We start from the raw sequence: 18,407 nt of genomic DNA, 5'->3' as shown, positions 1-18,407 counted from the left end.
AAAAATAGCCTTTTCCTCAGATTTTTTCATTGACTTCCTTGAAATTTCCTGCAACCTGAGACTCTTTTATTCCTCCATTGAGGCTCTTTAGCTTAGATGAAAAATTATAATAATTTTTAATTTCCAAACGTATGTGCTTTCATTAAAAGCTCCCTATTGCTGCATTGAGGTCCACTGGTAATTTCTAGTATTTTCCTACACTGATCTCAGTCACTTGTTGCTCCATATCACTGGAATTTTTTGAAATTGATAAGACACACAACTGCTCTATAAGTACACACACAATGATGCAAAATATTGCACATTTTTCAATACATGCATGATTTTTTTTCTATTAATTATTTCATATTTAACAAAAAAATAAGTAATTATTTAATGTTTACCACTAGTTTTTAATCTCTATTCTTCTGTTGATTTAAATACAGTTAATTTTGTAAAAAATGTTGTAATAAAATTACCATGAAATAAACATTAGAGTTTTGAGAAAAAGTCAACACTTTAAAGAAAGGTTTGTGTTCGTAAAAAAGTTCAGAAGACTTTTTTGTTAAAATAACATTAAATTATATATAACATTATATTTAATGTTATAAAACCTAACACTTCCAATTATTCTAAGTTTTGTTTTTGCGAGAAATTAATAATCAACTTTATAAATAAAGAGAGTAACAGTTTTGTTTTCAAATTAGTTTTTCAGAGAAAATTTTGGCTAGTAGAAATCTAATAAAAAGGCAAAAAAGGATGCAGGTGCACCAAAGGTATTAGGTTAGAAAATTACATTTCTTTTACTTTCTTGCATTTCTTTAACTAAATGTGTTGAAGCAGGAAGATCTTTTTGACACAAGGTGTATTTTATTTTGAAAGGACCATGTAAAAGTAAAATAACATTTCTCTATGAATAAAAATTCAACACAATTATAATTCAATCATTGTAAATAAATAATTAAATAAAAGCTACATTCAATGAATGATCTAATGGCCACAAAAACATAAAACAAAAGAGTATTTCTTCAAACAAGGAAATGTGAGTTGCTGAGTTTTGGTTAGTAAGAAACTAGACCAAATGGTTTTTAAAGGGAAAAAAGTTAGTTTTAGGTCACAGGTTTAAAGCATAAAGTCGAAAAGAAACTGATAATCAGCTTTAGATTATATTTTATAAGTCAAACTTAAAGTTAAATGATGCTTACGTTGGACTTGGTGATGAGGTAAGGCTGCATGGTCATGGCGTGTTTGATCATTAACTGAGGTCGGATTTTAGTAAAAAGGAAAAGAGTGGTTATGCATGACACCAGACGGCTGGAGTTTATTCCCTTTTCTTCACAATCTGTGAAGCAAAAAGAAAAAATGAAAAGTTGGTTTGCAAAAATACAAACTTTTTTTTTATTTTATTTTTTTTACAATTTTTACAATTTTGTAATTCACCTGCAAGTGACTCATCATATTTCAGAATGTGCTCCACTAAATTGTCCACAAGCTGAACACAGGCTTTCTTGGCAGGTTTGTATGAAGCATTCTCCTCTGACTTCAGCAGCTGCAAAATTGTGTCAATATTTTTAACAAAATGCCATAAAAATCATGCAAAACAGCAGCTGATCAATCACAGAAATTGCAAAAACATACATTTTGTAGCAGCTGCTCAAACCAGTCGTAGCCTGAATCTTTACATGCTAGCACCTGAAACCAAAAGATATCAGTGTTAAAAACTTAAAAGTAACTTAAACTGTAGAGAAAGACGATGTTTTTAACATAACTCACCACATCTGTGATATTTAGGATTTTCCTGGTCATGGCTTCCTTGTCATGGTTTGGTGTTGGGGAGAACCAAAGTTTCTGGAATGTCTCATTTACCAGTTTCTAGAACAGAAATGATGTTTAAGAACATTTAGTGCACTTGAAAATATAAAAACTGCAGCATGAATAATAGAAAAGGGTAAACCTTGATCCCTTCTTCGTCATTGACTCTGCGGATCATCTTCACGCACATCTCTGTGATTTTGTGGAAGTCTGGGAGCTCCAGGCAGATGTCCCTCAGGATTTTGATGACTCGTTTTCTCACGCTAATGCCTGTGTCCTATGAAAAGGCACATGTTAATGGAAATGAACCAAGGTTTTGTGGCTTGTAAACTAAGATTATATAAACAAAAAAAATAATTTCTGGACTCATGTCAAACAGGCACATTATTTCAGTTCCTTGTCCCATCAGTAGGTGGCAGAGTTGCCAAACAGTTAAACCTCAAACCTTTCAATTGTATACAAGATTAAAGAAGATAGCTGAAAAAAACAATTACCAGTATTCTTTCAATGAGCATGTCGTAGTACTGCTCGATGAGCTCCGGTCGACTTAGCACAAAGCGGCCAAGGAGTTCGACCGCTGCTTCCCGGACACTGGTGGAGTTGTCCATGAGGCGGCAATGAACCCCGCGCTGCATATCCACCTGAAAAACAAAGAGAGGTCATGGAGGAACACGGAGACAGAACTGCTTTTACCAAAACTACTTATTCTCCTGAATGGTGTATTTGTATCAGCAATTGTTTGTCTCTATGTGGCCGTGTGAGAACAACCATGTATTTGGAAGTGTCTATTGGACATTTATATACTTCCTTTATTATTACAATTTAATTGTAATTATCATGTGTTAAGATTTTTGGAACAAATATAAGTCAACAGTTTGTGCTGTGACTAGTAGCTATTTTTATGTAAAAAAAAAGTCAAAGTATATCAATGTCCATCTAAATTATTGGTGTAAGTGCTTCTAAGACCAAATCCAAGAAAGAAAGAATAATTCATTCATTCATTCATCTTTCATTTTCTAAACCCGTTTTTGTTCCTTTTGGGGTCACAAGAGTGTCTGAAATTCAGATTTATTTACCAAAATTCTGTTTCCTTCGAATACATTTTTTTTATATAAAATTACCAAACTATTTCCAAACTCTCTGTCTAAAATACGTTTTGCCCAATCAAATGAGATCATGTTTGTAACACATCATTTACTTTAATCAATGAATCGATGAAAGATGTCTGACATAAAGTACTTTTGGATCCAAAAGAAAGTGACTTACCCGAGCCAGAATACTGGGATCAACAGCCACGACCTCACTGAGACACTTCATCGCTTTAGTTCTGACTGCAATGGCACTCTCACCCAGGACCCTCAATATCTGTAATGACAGAACAAAACATTAAACAAATATTATCTAGAAGTTTATAATTACAAACATCTCTATTAACAACAGAATGACACTTTAAACACAGATTTTCTTTGTAATGAATCATCCTCTGTCATATAAGTATGCAGCATGGTTAAAATAAAGTGAATTCCTTGTAGGTGAGACATTTACTTAGTAATATTTACTAAAAAGGGGAAAAAGTAAAGAGTTCTCTTACTTGTGACAAATAAATATCAAAGCTTTGTGCGAATGGCCTCATAGAGGCCAGATATCTAACAATCAGGCAGGAGTCCTCGTAGTCTACTGTGTCAGAGTTCATCCTACAAAGAGAAAAAAACATTGTTTCAACAGGTAAAACGGGGTAATTTTGTCATCCAAAATCAAGCGATACTTACCTTTGAGAGGTGATATTTGATGGCGAGGTCTTGATGACCTTGCGAAGGAACTTTTTCCTGCTCTCGGCTCTCTGCACGATGTCCTCGGTCGAATCGTCCGATTTGGAGAGATGGTGATACTTTGTGTCCTCGTCGTCATTTTGGGACTTGAGCGCTTTCTCCACTTCTGTTGTGGTGTCTCTGTACCACTGCGCTATATAAAAATTCCTTGCAAACTGATGGAAAACGATGAACACACATTAATAAAAACATTGATTTATAGATTTCCTTTAATAAAAGTAAAGCAATTACTGCTAAAGCTGGATCTGTGTCGGAGCTTTCGTCCAGAAAGTTCAGCAAAGCTTTCTGAAGTTGTTGTATCTCATCACTGCCAGGTGTCTGTAAAAAATGAATACAATTGGAATTTAGGAAGAACGGTTCAAGCTCCCTTTTTAAATGGGTGTAACTATGTTCCCCACCTCTCTAATGATGCGATCTATATCCTTTTGGTCCATCTTGTTAGCGACAGCGTCTTTGCGCAGACGAGACGCAACCGTGCCGAGGTAGTCCAACGATGCCACCCTGAGGGCCATCTCTGTCTGCTTGTTACTGAATTGGTGCACCTGGAGCACAAAACGTTGGCCAAAGAAACAAACACCTTATAAAACGAAACAAATTACCCATGACGCCTATGGAGAAAACGACGCTACGCACCAGCAGTCGCCCCAGTAAGCTAAGCAGCAGTTCAGCAGCAGGCCACTCGGGTTTGTTTACTGCAGACAGCAGGTCATGAATGAAGTTCTCGAAGAGAGGCCTGTAATCATCCTCTCCCTGCTTACTGCCACATCTGAAATCAAACACAATATTTTATCATGTGTACCAGGATGGTATTGTAGCTTGAAATGCATTAAACAATAAAGATTTACTTTTTGAGGAACACAGAGAGGAAGTTCTGTCCTGTCCTCATGGCGGTTTCATAGGAGTTAGTTATGAAGGCGTCTTTGTCCACCTTAGAGAAAGTCAAATAAAACCCCATCAAACTAGGTTCTGAGGCAGAAGTGCTGTCTAATTCACACAGAAAGGTACTGAAGAAGCTACCTTCTTTTTATGTTCCTCCTCGTTCTCCTTCTCGGACGGAAGGCGAACCACGCACTGAATGAGCTGAAGAACGAGGGCTGAAACCATCTGGATGTACAGGGCCTCGCCATCTGAATCGCAGCTGTTAAGCCTGGGGAGCATCACACAGCAGACCCCATAAGGGCACAGAAAGACTGCATGTGGGTTCATCAGTGTGACTGAGCAAATATGTTCACAGTTACCTGAAGTTCCTCAGACCCCGTTTATTTGTCGGTAGTCTCGCCAGGGAGTTAAAGATCTCCTCAAGAATGAGCTGCCTGTGCTTTTCGTAGCGAGAGAACACCTGAAGAGAGACGTGCACGTTTGAGCAAACTGCTACCATCATTTAGACAACTCTAAAGCAGAGCAGACTTACTGCTGTCACTAATGTGATGGCGCATAGCTGCAGTTCGCTGACATTCTCCACAAAGAAGGGTGTGATGCCGAGGCTCGACACCTAAAATCAGAAATATTGGTGCATAAGGTTAAACAGTTAAAAGGTGACACGAGGCCGTCAGTTTGATCCACTACAAAGTCAAAACTGCACCTGGAGGATGGTGGTGTCAGTTAGCAGTTGGATTTCAAGGAGCTCGGAGATGCTGCTGATAATGTCACACACTTTGTTGTAGAGCACGACGACCACTTTCTGTTTGTGGGAGGAAAACTTTGCTTTTTTGGACTTTGAAGAGCCACCTGCGTGAGGAAGATGGAAGGGAAATAAATATTAGGAGGGCTTGTTCAGAACAGAAACAGGAATGTGTGTGAAAGATGATATTTTTTCAAAGCTTTACATTTTTACAGAGAAAATGTTTCTGCACGACAGCCAAGGGCCAAAACATGCACTTCCTGTTTGAGACTAGTTTGAAGATGCAAATAACAGCCTGGTTAATTCACAAAGTGGCTACTTGGTTGTTGGTTAAACAAGTAACTCCGGTCCTGTTCATCCTTTAACATGTCACCAGTGACACCTAAATAACACGCACTCTTTTGATATACCTAACTCTTTGGCTGTTTATGCAACCAACGTTCAAACTGCTGATTTTGACGTGGAAAAAAAGCAGATTTTTAAATCGGCTTTGCACCACTACTAACATAAAGTATTATATAATTACCCACTGTCACTTTTCTCCACTTCAAAATCAGATGGAATTACATTAATTGTATGAATGATTTTAAAAACCATCTTAATTACCATTTTAAAGATGAATGCTGTTGTTACTCATTGCAACAATTTTAGGGTTTTATATTTTAGAATGTGTTTATTTCTGATTCTATTCAATTTTATTTCTTGTTTCTTGTAACCTCTTTCTTTTTTTCTTTCTCAAAAGGTCTTGCCTTTTTCCATGCCACAGTTGAAAATAAAAAATGTTGTTCTTTATCTGTCTTGCCTGGATAAATAAAGGTTAGATAAATTCAATAAAATAGATTGAAGAGTTACAGTAGTCAAAAAGAATTTCAACACTGCAGCGAAAGCTCTGGTGTTAACGGGTTAACTTCAATCTAAAATGCCAAAAATTACTACATTTAGTGAAAATTACCTACAATCTGTTATTTTTTTATAGTAACACAATTTATTAGGAAAAAAAAATCTAAAAAGTTTTTTTTTCTTCTAGCTTGTCCTATCCATCAGCTGACAATAGAGGTTTATGAATCTCCAGACAAACAATGTGTATATTTGTATAAACCCCTTTTTGTATTTGAGGCTAAGCTTTACTTATATTTTAGGATGGAGCAGAAAACTTTTGATTGATATGTGACAATAAATCTTCATTTGGGAATGTTTCAGCAAATGAGTAAATTAGTAATTTTTTTTTTCAATTTTAGAATTGTACTGCTATCTATAAGCTAAAATACTGTCTCCAAACCAGCACTGTGCACTCTGATGGATTCTCAGCACAATAAAGAAATCAAAAGCGGCAAAAATAAACTTTTTTGGAACCTAAAGGTTCAATAACAACACCTAACATGTTGCACTGCTAATAATTGATCATACACCCACAGGATAGAACTATATTGAAAGTCAGAACAACAATCATCCACTGGGACTGACCTCCGTGGCGATCCAGCCTGTAGGCAGGGTCATACTGAGGGTACAAAGTGTTCTGCAGGTGGAACTTGGTGAACTGCAGCACCCTTTCGATCACATCCTCGATGTAAACCGCTTTGGGCATGCGGGGAGACGTCATTATGTTCAGCGCAGTCAGACAGGCGTCGGCAGATTTGGTCACTCTTTCCATTATGAGGTCGCGCCACAATCGCTCTTCATCCATCGATTCATTATCCTAAAAAATAAATATCAATTGATAGATAAGTAAATAAACAAGCTGCTTTCGAAGTTGAACTTTTAAGCATCAAATCCTTCATCTGACAGGTTACCTGACTCATCAAGGTGGACAGTTTGACACTGTCCTGAATGTTCTTCTCCAGTATATTCATAATTTTCACCATTTTAGAAGAAGAAACCTAAAAAAAACAAATATTAGTATCGATTTAGCAACAATGCAGCTGGGAATTTTTTTTCAGACTTGTCTTACCTTATTAAAGATCCCCATCATTTTGATCTTGTTAGAATCGCTGCTTAACTCACTCAACTGTTGCTTTCCCAGTAAAAGCTCTGGAGGGATTTCATCATCGTCGTCATCTGTTTCATAAAAAAAAGACATTTCTCAGCTCAACAATCCAGTAAGTTTTTAGTAAGCTTGGAAAAAAAAGTCAAACTTCATGTTGACCTGTGCCGTTGAGATCCACATCCTCCAGGCTCTCAAGAATGTTGTCCATACTGGCTGTAAATCTCTTGAATGTAGACGAATCCATCATTTCTACAAGATAAACGCAGAGCACGTTTATTACAAAAATGCTACAAATAAAAGACACTGGCATCATAATAGAAGTCAAATCAGTACCTTCTGTTGTCATACTGGAATTATAAACCATCTTTTTCTTCTGTTTTTCCTTTTTCTTCATTTTTCTGGCAACTAAAGACAAAATAGGTGATCAGAGAAATTGATAACAAACATTTCACAATATTTGTTAAATAGAAATATATCCGCCCCCCGGGAATTTGCCTGACCACAATATTTGCAGTAATCAGTGTGTGAAATTGGTAAGAAAAAATGAACGGTTTGACTCAAGAAACGCAGCATTGTTTTCTTACAGTAAAAACATCATTTCATTTATAATCAGGTATACTTTGCATTCATTTCCTTCCTTTTCTGATAGAGATTATAAGAAGTAAACACCACTGCAATAAATCCTAATCTGTTTGAATCTGTGCATTAATAGACAGATGCAATTTTTCCAATCAGAAATTTGTCTGAAATTCTTTAGGTAATTACTGATCTTGCACAGTACCCTGAATTTGACAGGGCTGCGCTGCTAGTTTTGTACCAGTGTCCATCAAATTTGGGTCTAAAATGTGAGAGCTGAAATCCTTACTTTTTTAAAAAGCTTTTTGCAAAGATAATAATAATCATTGCTTCAACCTCCTGTCAATGAGTTGTTTATTTTATTTTATTTTTAATTTTTCCTTTTTGTGAATATTGTAAATCTGTATAATTAGTTCCAGCTTTTTAATATCTAGGGGACAATTTCAGAAATCTCAGAGTCTTCCATTTCAAACAGATTTATAATTTTAGGCTGTAGTTTGTTTCTATTCAATTTTGTAAACTTTTGGAGAATTTACATTATCGTTTCATTTCATCACTCTCAACCAAATTTCATCTTCATACAGTGTCCAAACCTCAACATAATAAAACAACTCTTAAAGTTATTTAGTCATGAACATATGAAAATAATATCATAAATAAGGAGAATGTTTTTTTGTAAAGCAGACTTACTGTCACTTAGGCTTGGTGGAGGGGAGTCTCTATCTGAATCGTCATCAAAGCGATGGCGACCAACAGAACCTCGGCGAGAGTTATGAAAACCTCCACTTCTATGATGGTCCTTTGATCCTCTCTTCTCCTCAAATTTCCACGTCTTGTCATGGTCCTTCTTAAACCGTTTTCTTGAAGCTGAAACAACAAGGAAACAAAAAAAAATCTCATAAAACACAACATTTTTAGTTAACATTTTTGCAAGAAGTAGGGTGTTCAACCAACAAACAGATGAATTATGTGTTTAAATCCTCACATTCATTGTCAGACTCAGATTCATTGTCTTCATCTTCATCCTCTGAGTCCCTCTCAGCGTAATGGGAGCGTTTTCCAACCAAACTGTGTCTTCGTTTGTTTGTCCCCTCAAATGTTCCTGTAGGTACGACAAAAAGTCAGCCTCAGCACAAGTTATATAGTTAGATTTTTAGCTGTAAAATAAGTATTAAAAAACTTAATTGAATTTTTGTCAACTGATTTTAAAATGGAACAAAGAGAAGTCAACAGGAAATCTTCTGGAAACTGATCTTATTGTTGTAAATCCATAAATGACCAGATCACATGTGAGCATGTTCCTGAACCAACAAATATATCAAATACACATAAAAACTATGCTTTAGGAATACAATAATAACCTGTAAACACATGATTAAAAATTATTTCATTTTGTTGCTAAATAGGCAAAGTTTTATTTGAAATTGAGTTGCACACATTCATTTGGTCTGACATTATTTTGTGCACAAAAAGAGCAGTGCAGCTAATTCAGGATGTAAGTCAATCATGATCAATCACTGATTATATGCTGTATTAACTAAAATAATAAAGGTTTTTTATGGATTATGTATAATGTAAAGAAAACAATAAAATAAGAAACAAAATAACAAAACTTTTTGATTCCTGCTCTAGTTGCTGTCTGTTGATTTTATAGAAATGCATTCTCACCTAATAGCAAGAAGTTTCTGGATTAGGAGTTTAACGATTAATCAATAAATTGATTTCTATTCCTATGATCCAACCAAATCAATCTGTCTGAGGCAGAAACAAATCGAATTGAATCTAATCAACCTATATCATAAAAGATAGTTTCAAAACTGAATACATCATTTATCAATCTTGGAAAATTACATTTAGATTGAGTAAAACAAGCAAGTGCCATCGAAGCGGATAACACACAAATATGACCAACCATCATTACAGTCCAATGTGTGGAAACACTGAATTTTGCAAAGACGTGTGACCGTACAGCGTGATAGAGTGTACTAATGATAAACAACAGTATGGTGCACTTCATGAAACTAAAATGTGAATCAATTTGCCATTAATTCTTGTTTACTTGTTTGTTTAAACACATATTTAATTTACACTTGATTATCTTGCAAAAAATACAAGGAATCTGGAAACTTCACCTGCACTGTTCAGTACCAGGTATTTACTGTATGTCTGAGTCACACTGGATGAAGTTTTGACTAAAGATATCCTGGATTTATTTTAGGTCTGTGAATCGAATCAGATTGTTAAAAATGAACCAAAACTGACTATGAATCAGATCGTCAACCACAAAATTATGATACGAGTCGAATCACTGGTACGGCAAATTGTTACACCCCTACCCTGGTCAAATCTCAAGCAATGATCTAGACAACTATTATATAAATATACAAACATTAACACATAACTATAATCTCATCAGCATTTAATTAAGTTAATGTGTGACTAAAGTTTCTTTTCTTGTCATTTTTCAGTCCTTGAGAAAAAACTTTTTTCCAGCTTTGACTTATCTTAACATCAGTGCCAACAAAGAAAACTGAACAAAAAAAAGAACTCAAATCGTTTATTACCTCTTGAGGACCACTTCTTGGATCTGGAGCTTTTGCTTTCCTTGATGATCCTCCTCACCTCCTCAACGTTGAGCCTCCGAAGCACCACGACAGGTTTGGTTCTTTTGTTGATGCTGTTAACTAAGGACACCCGCTCCAACCTCACCAGTGGTTCGCTCCGGATTTCTAACAGTTTTCTCTTCAGCTGGAGATCTTTATCTGGTCCGTCTTTTTTTAATTTCGGGATCACAAAGTTCTTGAGACTTCCTGATTGGCCACCGAGCAGGTACTGGGGGAACTCACAAGGTTTTGGATCCATGGAATTCCGCACATTTCCAGCCAAGCAGCTAATGCTGCCATCCCCATTCGTCCTGCTTTCCTTTTTTGGGGGGGTCTGTCTGGGAGGGGTGGATTCGCCAGTTCTGTGTCGACCGTTGAGATCAGATGTTTTGTCGGGTTTAGGGCGCTGATCAGGTGAGTTTTTGTCGTTATCTTCTCTTGTTTTGCGCTTCCTGTTTCTGTCTCTTTCCTTATCTTTGGTTCTCTCTCTGTCTCTGTCTTTTTCTTTTTCTCTCTCCTTGTCTTTTTCTTTCTCTCGTGGTTTGTCTACATCTCTAGTTTTGTCCCTGTTTCTTCCTTTGTCTTTGTCTCTACTTCTAGTTTTGTCCTCGCCGCTTTCTTTCTCTCTATCCTTGTCTTGCTCCCTGTCTTTGTGTCTGTCTTTGTCGATTTCTGCTTCTCTTGGCCTTTCTACATCCCTACTTTTGTCTCTGTCCTTGGTTTTGGTTCTATCTCTATGCTTGTCTTCCTCTCTGTCCCTTTGCCTGTCCTTATTCCTTTCTTTATGCCTGACTTTGTCCTCCTCACATCTGGAGTTGTAGTCCCCCCTGCCGGTGCTCTTTGGAGTCTCCGCCTTGCTGGACCGGTGGCTGTTGTTGTTCTTCTCTTCTTTGTGGACTGAGTTTGAGTGCTGGTCGTGCTTCTGGTGCGCCACGTCTGAGCGCCTGTCATTCGAGTGCCCCTTGTTGCTGTCGTGTTTCGCTTTCGATTCACGCTGACTTTCCTGCTTCAGCCTACGAGATTCTGGTGGTCCACCTGAGAGCGACTTCTCAACGGTGTTAGGAGGCTGCTTGATGATGGCGGGTCTGTTCCCAACATCCTTATTGGCCTTTCCCTCAAGATTTGTTTTGAGTTGACGTAGATGCTGTTCACACAACGGCTGTGGTTCCAACACAACTACGGGCTGCTCGATTATTCTGCCGGCTTGCTGGAGATCAATACTGACCATCAAGGCAGGCCGACCAGCACCATTATTTGCAGAACTGGACTTCTTGGGCGTCAGCTTGGTGGAATTGTTGCCTTTGTGTGCTGTGGGCCCTTCACTTGCCTCAGCTCCAGGTTCCTGAGGATATGTGTCTTGTTTACGTTTTTTCAGTGGCTTGTCTGCAATAAAGAACACAATAATTAGGATCCAAACACACAGAAAAAATGAAAATCGGAACAAAGGCCAGCATTTACCTTTGTCTTGGACTTCTTTCGAACCGCGCTCCTTTTCATTGGCTGACTCACGTTCTATTCTCTCCATCTCTGCAAGTGCATCCATCTCAGAATCTTCAAGCGCAGCACCAGTGACTTCATTATCCTTGCTATTTGGTTGCACGGCAACCTGCTGACTGTTTGTGTGTTGCTCAGCCTCCAACTTGCGTGAAATGCCATGAGGTGCACTTGGCGGCGGATTACTATTATTGTTTGTCACAACTGCAGAGTGATCCGAGTCCACACGCGACTTCTGGTGACGCTCTTCAGCCGGATTCACATCTGGCGTCTTCACCCGGGAAAGCTTTAAAGTCAGCTTAGTGGAATCCTTCGACGGAGTGCTAACGATATCGTACAAAGCATTTTTGTCCATATGCTCGTTTTCTTCTTTGCTCTTCTCCTTCTGCCTCTTTCGGCGGTCGGACATGGAGAGGACCAGGTCAGGCTGTGCACCTTGTGGCACATCAAGCAGATGCGACTGCATTATAAGCGGAGGTCTGGACTCTGCAGGAACACAGAAGCCATGAAGTTAGTGACGAATTTACAACTATGTCATTCCTGTTCTACTTAATAGATAAATAAACAGCTGCTAAGTCTGCATACTTTTTACAGTCTCTTCATTTCCAGCAGGAGAGCATGCAGACTGAGATGATTTAACTGTAAATGTGGCAGCCTTCATGGATAAGTCCTTCTCCTGCTGTAACACAAGACATTTATGATTACTTGGAAGGTTTAATGTCTGCTGAGATGCTGCTCAGAATGACTTGATTCACTGCTTTACCTCATTTCCCAATCTGTGAGGCGTGTTTACGTAGCCGTCATCTGAGCCTAGTCTTCTATTATGATTAGATGAACTGCTTGATAGCTGCCCAGGGACTTTGTTGTTGTGGATATTACTCACACCACTACCAACTAAATCAAAGGAAGACAATAAAATCTCCAGTTAATCGTTTTTTTTTCCTAATTAAATTGCAATTTATCGACTTTACAGACGCTACATTGTCTTCCAGAGTAAATGTATGGATAAGAAAAAGTGACATGGGTAAAGTTGAGTCAAACATTGTTTGAAAGTACACAAACACAAAGTTAAGACTCACAATCTTTATTTAGATTAACCCTCAGTAGTCCCTGATCTCACTGGTGAGTTAACCAATCACATCGGCTGTTTACAATGAAACCCAATTATTTATTCTTTTATTAAAAATTAAATACAATGGTTTCAAAAAGATTTTAGTTTTGAAATGTTTGGTTAAACCCGAACATAACAAGAGTTATGAAACATAAGTGTGATACCTTTTGGAATAAATCCATGGAACTTTTTTAGCTTAATTGAGTTTTGTCTGTTTTTTGTAGACATTTGTCACATTGTTTAGACCTTATCTTTTCTCTGTTTGTGGATTTATACTTTTTATTTTATCTCTACATGTTTGATATTTTGTTTAAAAAGTTAATTTGATCTCAATTTTTGTGATTTTTGCTGTAAAAGAATGGCAAAATGTAAAAGGTTTTGGACAGTTTCAGGTTTGTTGTGAAATTATTGCTTAATGTAATCAACAATATATCTATTAAAAAAGAAGTTGAGGTTGTTACTAAAAAAATGGATAACAAGCATTGCCATAAAAAGCTAATTGAAACTCAAAAGGGTTTCAGGCTACTGAGGGTTAACAAACTGTATCTATCCTTTAGCAGGAGTCAGGATAAATGATTTGGTTATGGATGGTCTGAGCACCAGACAAAACTAAAAATAAAAGGAGGGAGCAGCTCTGACAACAGTAAATCAGACCAACTTTATTAAATTTTAAAGTAAATATTTAAAGGTGTCTGTTTTGACACGCCGTCCTTGAGTAAAACGCTTTGGGAAGGTGCCACATTGTACATTTTTGTCGATAAATTTAAATGGACTTGCTGAGTTTAACCCTCTTAATTCATGCTGGACAATAGATCATAACATAAAAGAAAGAAAATAGACTTTTTTTCTACTATCAGCTTTCACTTTGTGATGTGTTTTAGTACTCACCTTGCTGATGGGAATAACTGGGTGGGTTGTACTGCATGTATTCAGCAGGACTCTGAGGAGTGTAGGGACTAGGTATGGGACTGTTCTGCTGGGGCACAAACTGAGAGGCTGGTCCAGACTGTGGGGATGCAAAGCATCTGCGAAAGAGGAATAGGCACTATTAGTGAAAGTACAAAGCTATTTGCCCGTTTAATCATCTGACTATTAGGTGACACTTCTTTACCCAGAGGGACTTTGAGAGACAGAAGTTTGCTGATAGTTTAATCCAGGACTTCCATGAACTTGATTCTTATACTGTTGTATCAGTGGCTGTTGCAAAACACCTAAGAGACGAGAATAAAAACCAATGAACTGAATTAAATTTAAAAAAAATCAAAATAGTTATGATGAAGATATACATATAATTTGGAAAGACAGTGTAAAAACCTGTAAATACACAGTATATTTTTCCAACATACATCTAATTCCTGTTTTATTGCTTTTGATATAAGAAGTGGTTGTGACATTTAAAAAATATATATATAATTCAGCAAAGTTCAAAATAAAAATTAATAAATTAATAAATAAATACAAAAAAATAAAATTAACATTTACCTCAGGTTTTCTACTCCAACTCAAATCAAGATAAACTCACGTATTTGGTTTTATTTTTCTTTAAATTAAAAATATTTGTATATTACTTTGTTCTATACACAAATAAAGAGGTTTCACAGGCAGGAAACCAAAAAAAAAAAAATCAAAAATTATTTTATGTTGTGATATTAATTAGTAAAAACTTTTTGTCAGTTCAGATTACAGAACAACACAGACAATATTGCAGAATTTTGTGATTAATATGACTAAAAGCCAATCTAGTAATATGTGTACCCCCTTCTAAGCATCCCAAACCTTTTATTGGATTAGCGTACTTTTGTCCCCGAAGACTGTGGGATTCCTGGAAAGTAAAGTCTGAAGCAGCAGTGGCATTTCTCCCTCAGGTTCATCATTTCCAAGGTTGTCCTTCAGCTCTCTAAAAAAAACATTTATTTTTATATAAATATGTAATCATACAAAGATGACAACCAATCTTACAAATAATGAAGCTTTTTATACTAAAAACGAATTTGACATTAAATGAGTGATCCTTACATGTGTTCAGTAGAGACCTGGTTAAGGCTGTGTGCCAGCTGAGTCACCAAACTCTCATCTCGACACACCAGCAGGCTGCTGACTTCTTCAGAGATCCTTCCATTGTAGAGCAGGCTCTTAGCGGTGGTGGCAGGGAGAGGAGAAGGCAGAGGCAACTGGTTCAACACTAAAAGGTGATCAAAAGATAAGACGGGTTAGGAGGAGAGGCATAGCAGTCGCTTAGGCAAAACAACATAGTACACAACTTGCAATTATTTAGTTAAAAATAAATCTTACAATGTGAAATAAGTAAGTACCCCACTTATAAATTAGCTCACAAATATGCATGTTTTATCAAAGATCAGTAGATTGGTTAATGATCAATTTCACAGCAATGTACTGTTGTACTTTCAATGAGATTTGTATACAACAAACAACTAAATGTATCACAAAAAAACAATATTTTCCAAAAGAGATTTAACTGACAGGTAACATTTAAGTGCCAATGCGTTTGTGACTTTATTTATTATAACTAGATCCAATTCTACAATAGATTTTCTCAATTAATTTGACCTAATTATGCATTTAAGAAAAAAAATACTAGAAATTGCACCATTTCTATGTTTTCATGAACTAAATTCTTCCAGCAAACAACCTCTTGCCTTCAAAAATATCAAACAACTCCTATATGCACTGAGATCCCAGTAACTATTTATCTTTTTTGATTAGTTTGCCTGCTTTAACATAAACAGAACAAATAAAACAATCCACATTTTGATCTGAGTGTAATGCTGTTTAATAGTGTTAAAGAACAATATTACACTTACAGTCTGTTAGGCTAGCAATTCCAGCAAGAGTAGTGATGGGAACATGAGGCATATCACCATTCATGCTGAAGATGAGGTCAAGAGGTCGTGTCAATGCACAGGCAGCTCTAGATCACCACTCTTTTCCTATTCGTCACATCTCCAAAGTGCTGCAAAGAGACAGATTTGGCAAAAGGCTGTTACTGTCTTTACTTTATAAATAATAAGTGACAATAGCAAATTGTGACATGTAAAGAGGGTAAGCATCTTCTAAATGAGGATTCACACTCTAATACAGTGTGGTAATAACTGTATTATTGACAGACAAATAATAAAGGCCCTATGACAAGCCTGGACATATCCTAAGGTTATTGATTACAGATCCTAAGGGAAGTACTCTCTGCTTCCCTTTTTTAATGTATTACAATATACACCTTTACTGTATGAAGATGAGGCTAGGAGTTTCAACTTGATCTAATGGTGAAAGATGACAGCAAAGAGAGAAGAGCAGAAAACGCGGAAAGTCCCTCATACAATCTAATTAATGATAAATAAGAAAAAAGTTTACACAATTTTGTGTCCGCATCTCCCCCGCGTTCACTTGTGTGAACCTTCGTTTGAGCAACAAAGACAAACTAAACATTATGAAAAAAAGCGACACGTAAAACACTTGAATTGTTAGCTAGTTATATCTCATTTTGATCTTTTGTTATCGTGTCAGTGAGGACTCCTTGGACCAACCGAACCTCTCGCAGCGACACAAGCTAATTTTATCCGGAATTATAATTTCACAGTTACTTTCACATATATATTTGACCTCGTTTTATAACATTTTTATAACAACGGCTAGCCTAAAAGAGTCTAAGAAAGTGGGCAGAATCAACTCGCGGTTAGCCGGCTAGCAACAACTGAAGATGTAGCTAATGTAAGCTAGCTGGCTAGGAAAAGCCTTAATTCTAACTTGCCTTAGCTAGCATCGCCGAATGTGCATCAAAGCCAGTTAGCCGTGGTTTGCCAGCTATTCGTTGCACTTTTACAGAAAAGGTCGCCTATTGCTTCTATTTCCCCGTAGCACTTGCTATGGCCTTCGCCGACGCATCTCTTGCTCACAAAGTGGACCACGGACTTGCCTAAAGGAAGCGTAACCCCGACCCGACGCCAAGGAAGCAGGGGTACAAAGCAAAGACCCCATCACAAATCAGAATCAACCCCCCCTTAGGTCGAATCTGGCAGCGTTTACCGTCCCGGCGGTCTGTTGTGTCTGGCGTGCGCGCGGACACGCGACAACGTAAACAATCTGTCTGAAAATAGGATGTTACTGTTGAATGTATTTACCTCAGGATGTGAGGAGAAAGAGAAGTGGTTCTGGTGGAGGAAGAGGAGGAGGGGGAGGAGCGGGAGTAGGATGGCAGCTGGAGCTGAAGAGGAGTCTCTAGCTCCCTCTTCGTCCTCCTCAAACGGCTCCTGCGTGGAACAGCAACGCCACGGCTGCAATTCCCGACAGGTTTTGGGACCTAGATCCCCCTCCTGGAAATCAGTCTTTTGACAATTTCACCAAACATTAAATGTTCTGTATTTGATTATTTTATGGTATAAACACAACACAAGTATTAAACCATCTTCTGGAATAATGTCAAAACATTTTAATCAAGAGAATACATCATTATGAAATGTTTGGAGCCTCTTAACTACAAATATGACCTTTTCTAAATACATAAAAAAGCAAATGCATTCATTTAAATACATTCTCTTCCTTCAAGGACTATTGTATTTTTCTGACCATTTAATTAATCTAAAGATTTCTAATATCACTTTCTCAGAATAAACTACTAAAAAGCTACATTAAAAGTCCCTGATCAATCACACCTACTGAGCATTTTTGAGATTGTTGGAAATAATTATAATTTGAGAATGAAAACTTTAAAAATATAATGGTGTGGTTCTCCACAACTTCCAGGGTTTCTAGAAATGATGAGAGAGTGTATGCTTTAAAGAAAGACACTCAAAATACTTATTCACCACAAAACTATTCAATTTAAAGCATCAATCTAATACAAACTGTTAATACTTCATAATACCTATAATAATAGTGTATGTCCAATAAAAAATAATTATGTTCTATTCAGATAAAAAACAGTTCTTTTATTTTGAAAACAAAGGGAATACACTGATCATCACTTCAAAACAAATATAATTGAAGTATTTATTAACATCAAATTATCCTGATTGTCCTTTATGTTTACATTAATACCTGATATGGATCAATGAAAGCCTATTTGCCTTTAAATTGAACGATCGATGAGGGACTGGTGCATAAAGCATGCAGGTGTCGCCCTCTTGTGGATAAAAACAATATTGCTGAATACAATTTTCTCTTTTTAAAACTCTCATCAAACAGGTCTACACAATTCCTGTCGTCAAAATTCGATTAAACACAATTTTTATTATATTTTTAATATATTAAACATTTTATATACAGGATTGAAAATTCCTACATAATAGTTGAAATAAAAGTTGTTTTTTTGTGCCTGAAAAAAAAAAATCATCCATCATTTCATTAATTGATTTTGCAATGTCTTCTTAGAATATCCTGCTAT

The 18,407-nt window shown here is 36.8% G+C and overlaps 1 protein-coding gene across 5 annotated transcripts in view; it reads right to left on the bottom strand.

The window, feature by feature from the left end:
* Positions 1-17,298, bottom strand: part of LOC112163071 (nipped-B-like protein B) — a 22,401-nt gene extending 5,103 nt beyond the window's left edge. The window contains exons 1-34 of one of the 5 annotated variants that reach the window (XM_024299195.2): positions 17,146-17,298; positions 15,832-15,980; positions 15,026-15,191; positions 14,806-14,906; positions 14,121-14,220; positions 13,898-14,034; positions 12,662-12,792; positions 12,484-12,577; positions 11,863-12,384; positions 10,366-11,787; positions 8,787-8,903; positions 8,492-8,668; positions 7,559-7,630; positions 7,385-7,474; positions 7,190-7,296; positions 7,032-7,118; positions 6,706-6,937; positions 5,203-5,348; positions 5,032-5,112; positions 4,859-4,959; positions 4,638-4,767; positions 4,466-4,548; positions 4,254-4,386; positions 4,019-4,162; positions 3,852-3,938; positions 3,561-3,775; positions 3,383-3,485; positions 3,058-3,156; positions 2,286-2,432; positions 1,934-2,068; positions 1,753-1,851; positions 1,618-1,671; positions 1,420-1,528; positions 1,185-1,321 (exon numbers count right to left, since the gene is read on the bottom strand). In XM_024299195.2, the coding sequence (XP_024154963.1) occupies positions 1,185-1,321; positions 1,420-1,528; positions 1,618-1,671; positions 1,753-1,851; positions 1,934-2,068; positions 2,286-2,432; positions 3,058-3,156; positions 3,383-3,485; positions 3,561-3,775; positions 3,852-3,938; positions 4,019-4,162; positions 4,254-4,386; positions 4,466-4,548; positions 4,638-4,767; positions 4,859-4,959; positions 5,032-5,112; positions 5,203-5,348; positions 6,706-6,937; positions 7,032-7,118; positions 7,190-7,296; positions 7,385-7,474; positions 7,559-7,630; positions 8,492-8,668; positions 8,787-8,903; positions 10,366-11,787; positions 11,863-12,384; positions 12,484-12,577; positions 12,662-12,792; positions 13,898-14,034; positions 14,121-14,220; positions 14,806-14,906; positions 15,026-15,191; positions 15,832-15,895 (5,622 nt within the window). In that variant the 5' untranslated portion in view covers positions 15,896-15,980; positions 17,146-17,298. The other 4 variants (XM_024299199.2, XM_024299197.2, XM_024299196.2 and 1 more) reach the window with 4 other exon arrangements.
* Positions 17,299-18,407: the final 1,109 nt, after the last annotated feature.

This window comes from Oryzias melastigma, linkage group LG12 (genome assembly GCF_002922805.2).
Source record: "Oryzias melastigma strain HK-1 linkage group LG12, ASM292280v2, whole genome shotgun sequence".
Lineage (NCBI taxonomy): Eukaryota > Metazoa > Chordata > Actinopteri > Beloniformes > Adrianichthyidae > Oryzias > Oryzias melastigma.
Note: the sequence above shows the minus strand (reverse complement) of the source record. Positions and strands in the feature narration are given on the sequence as shown.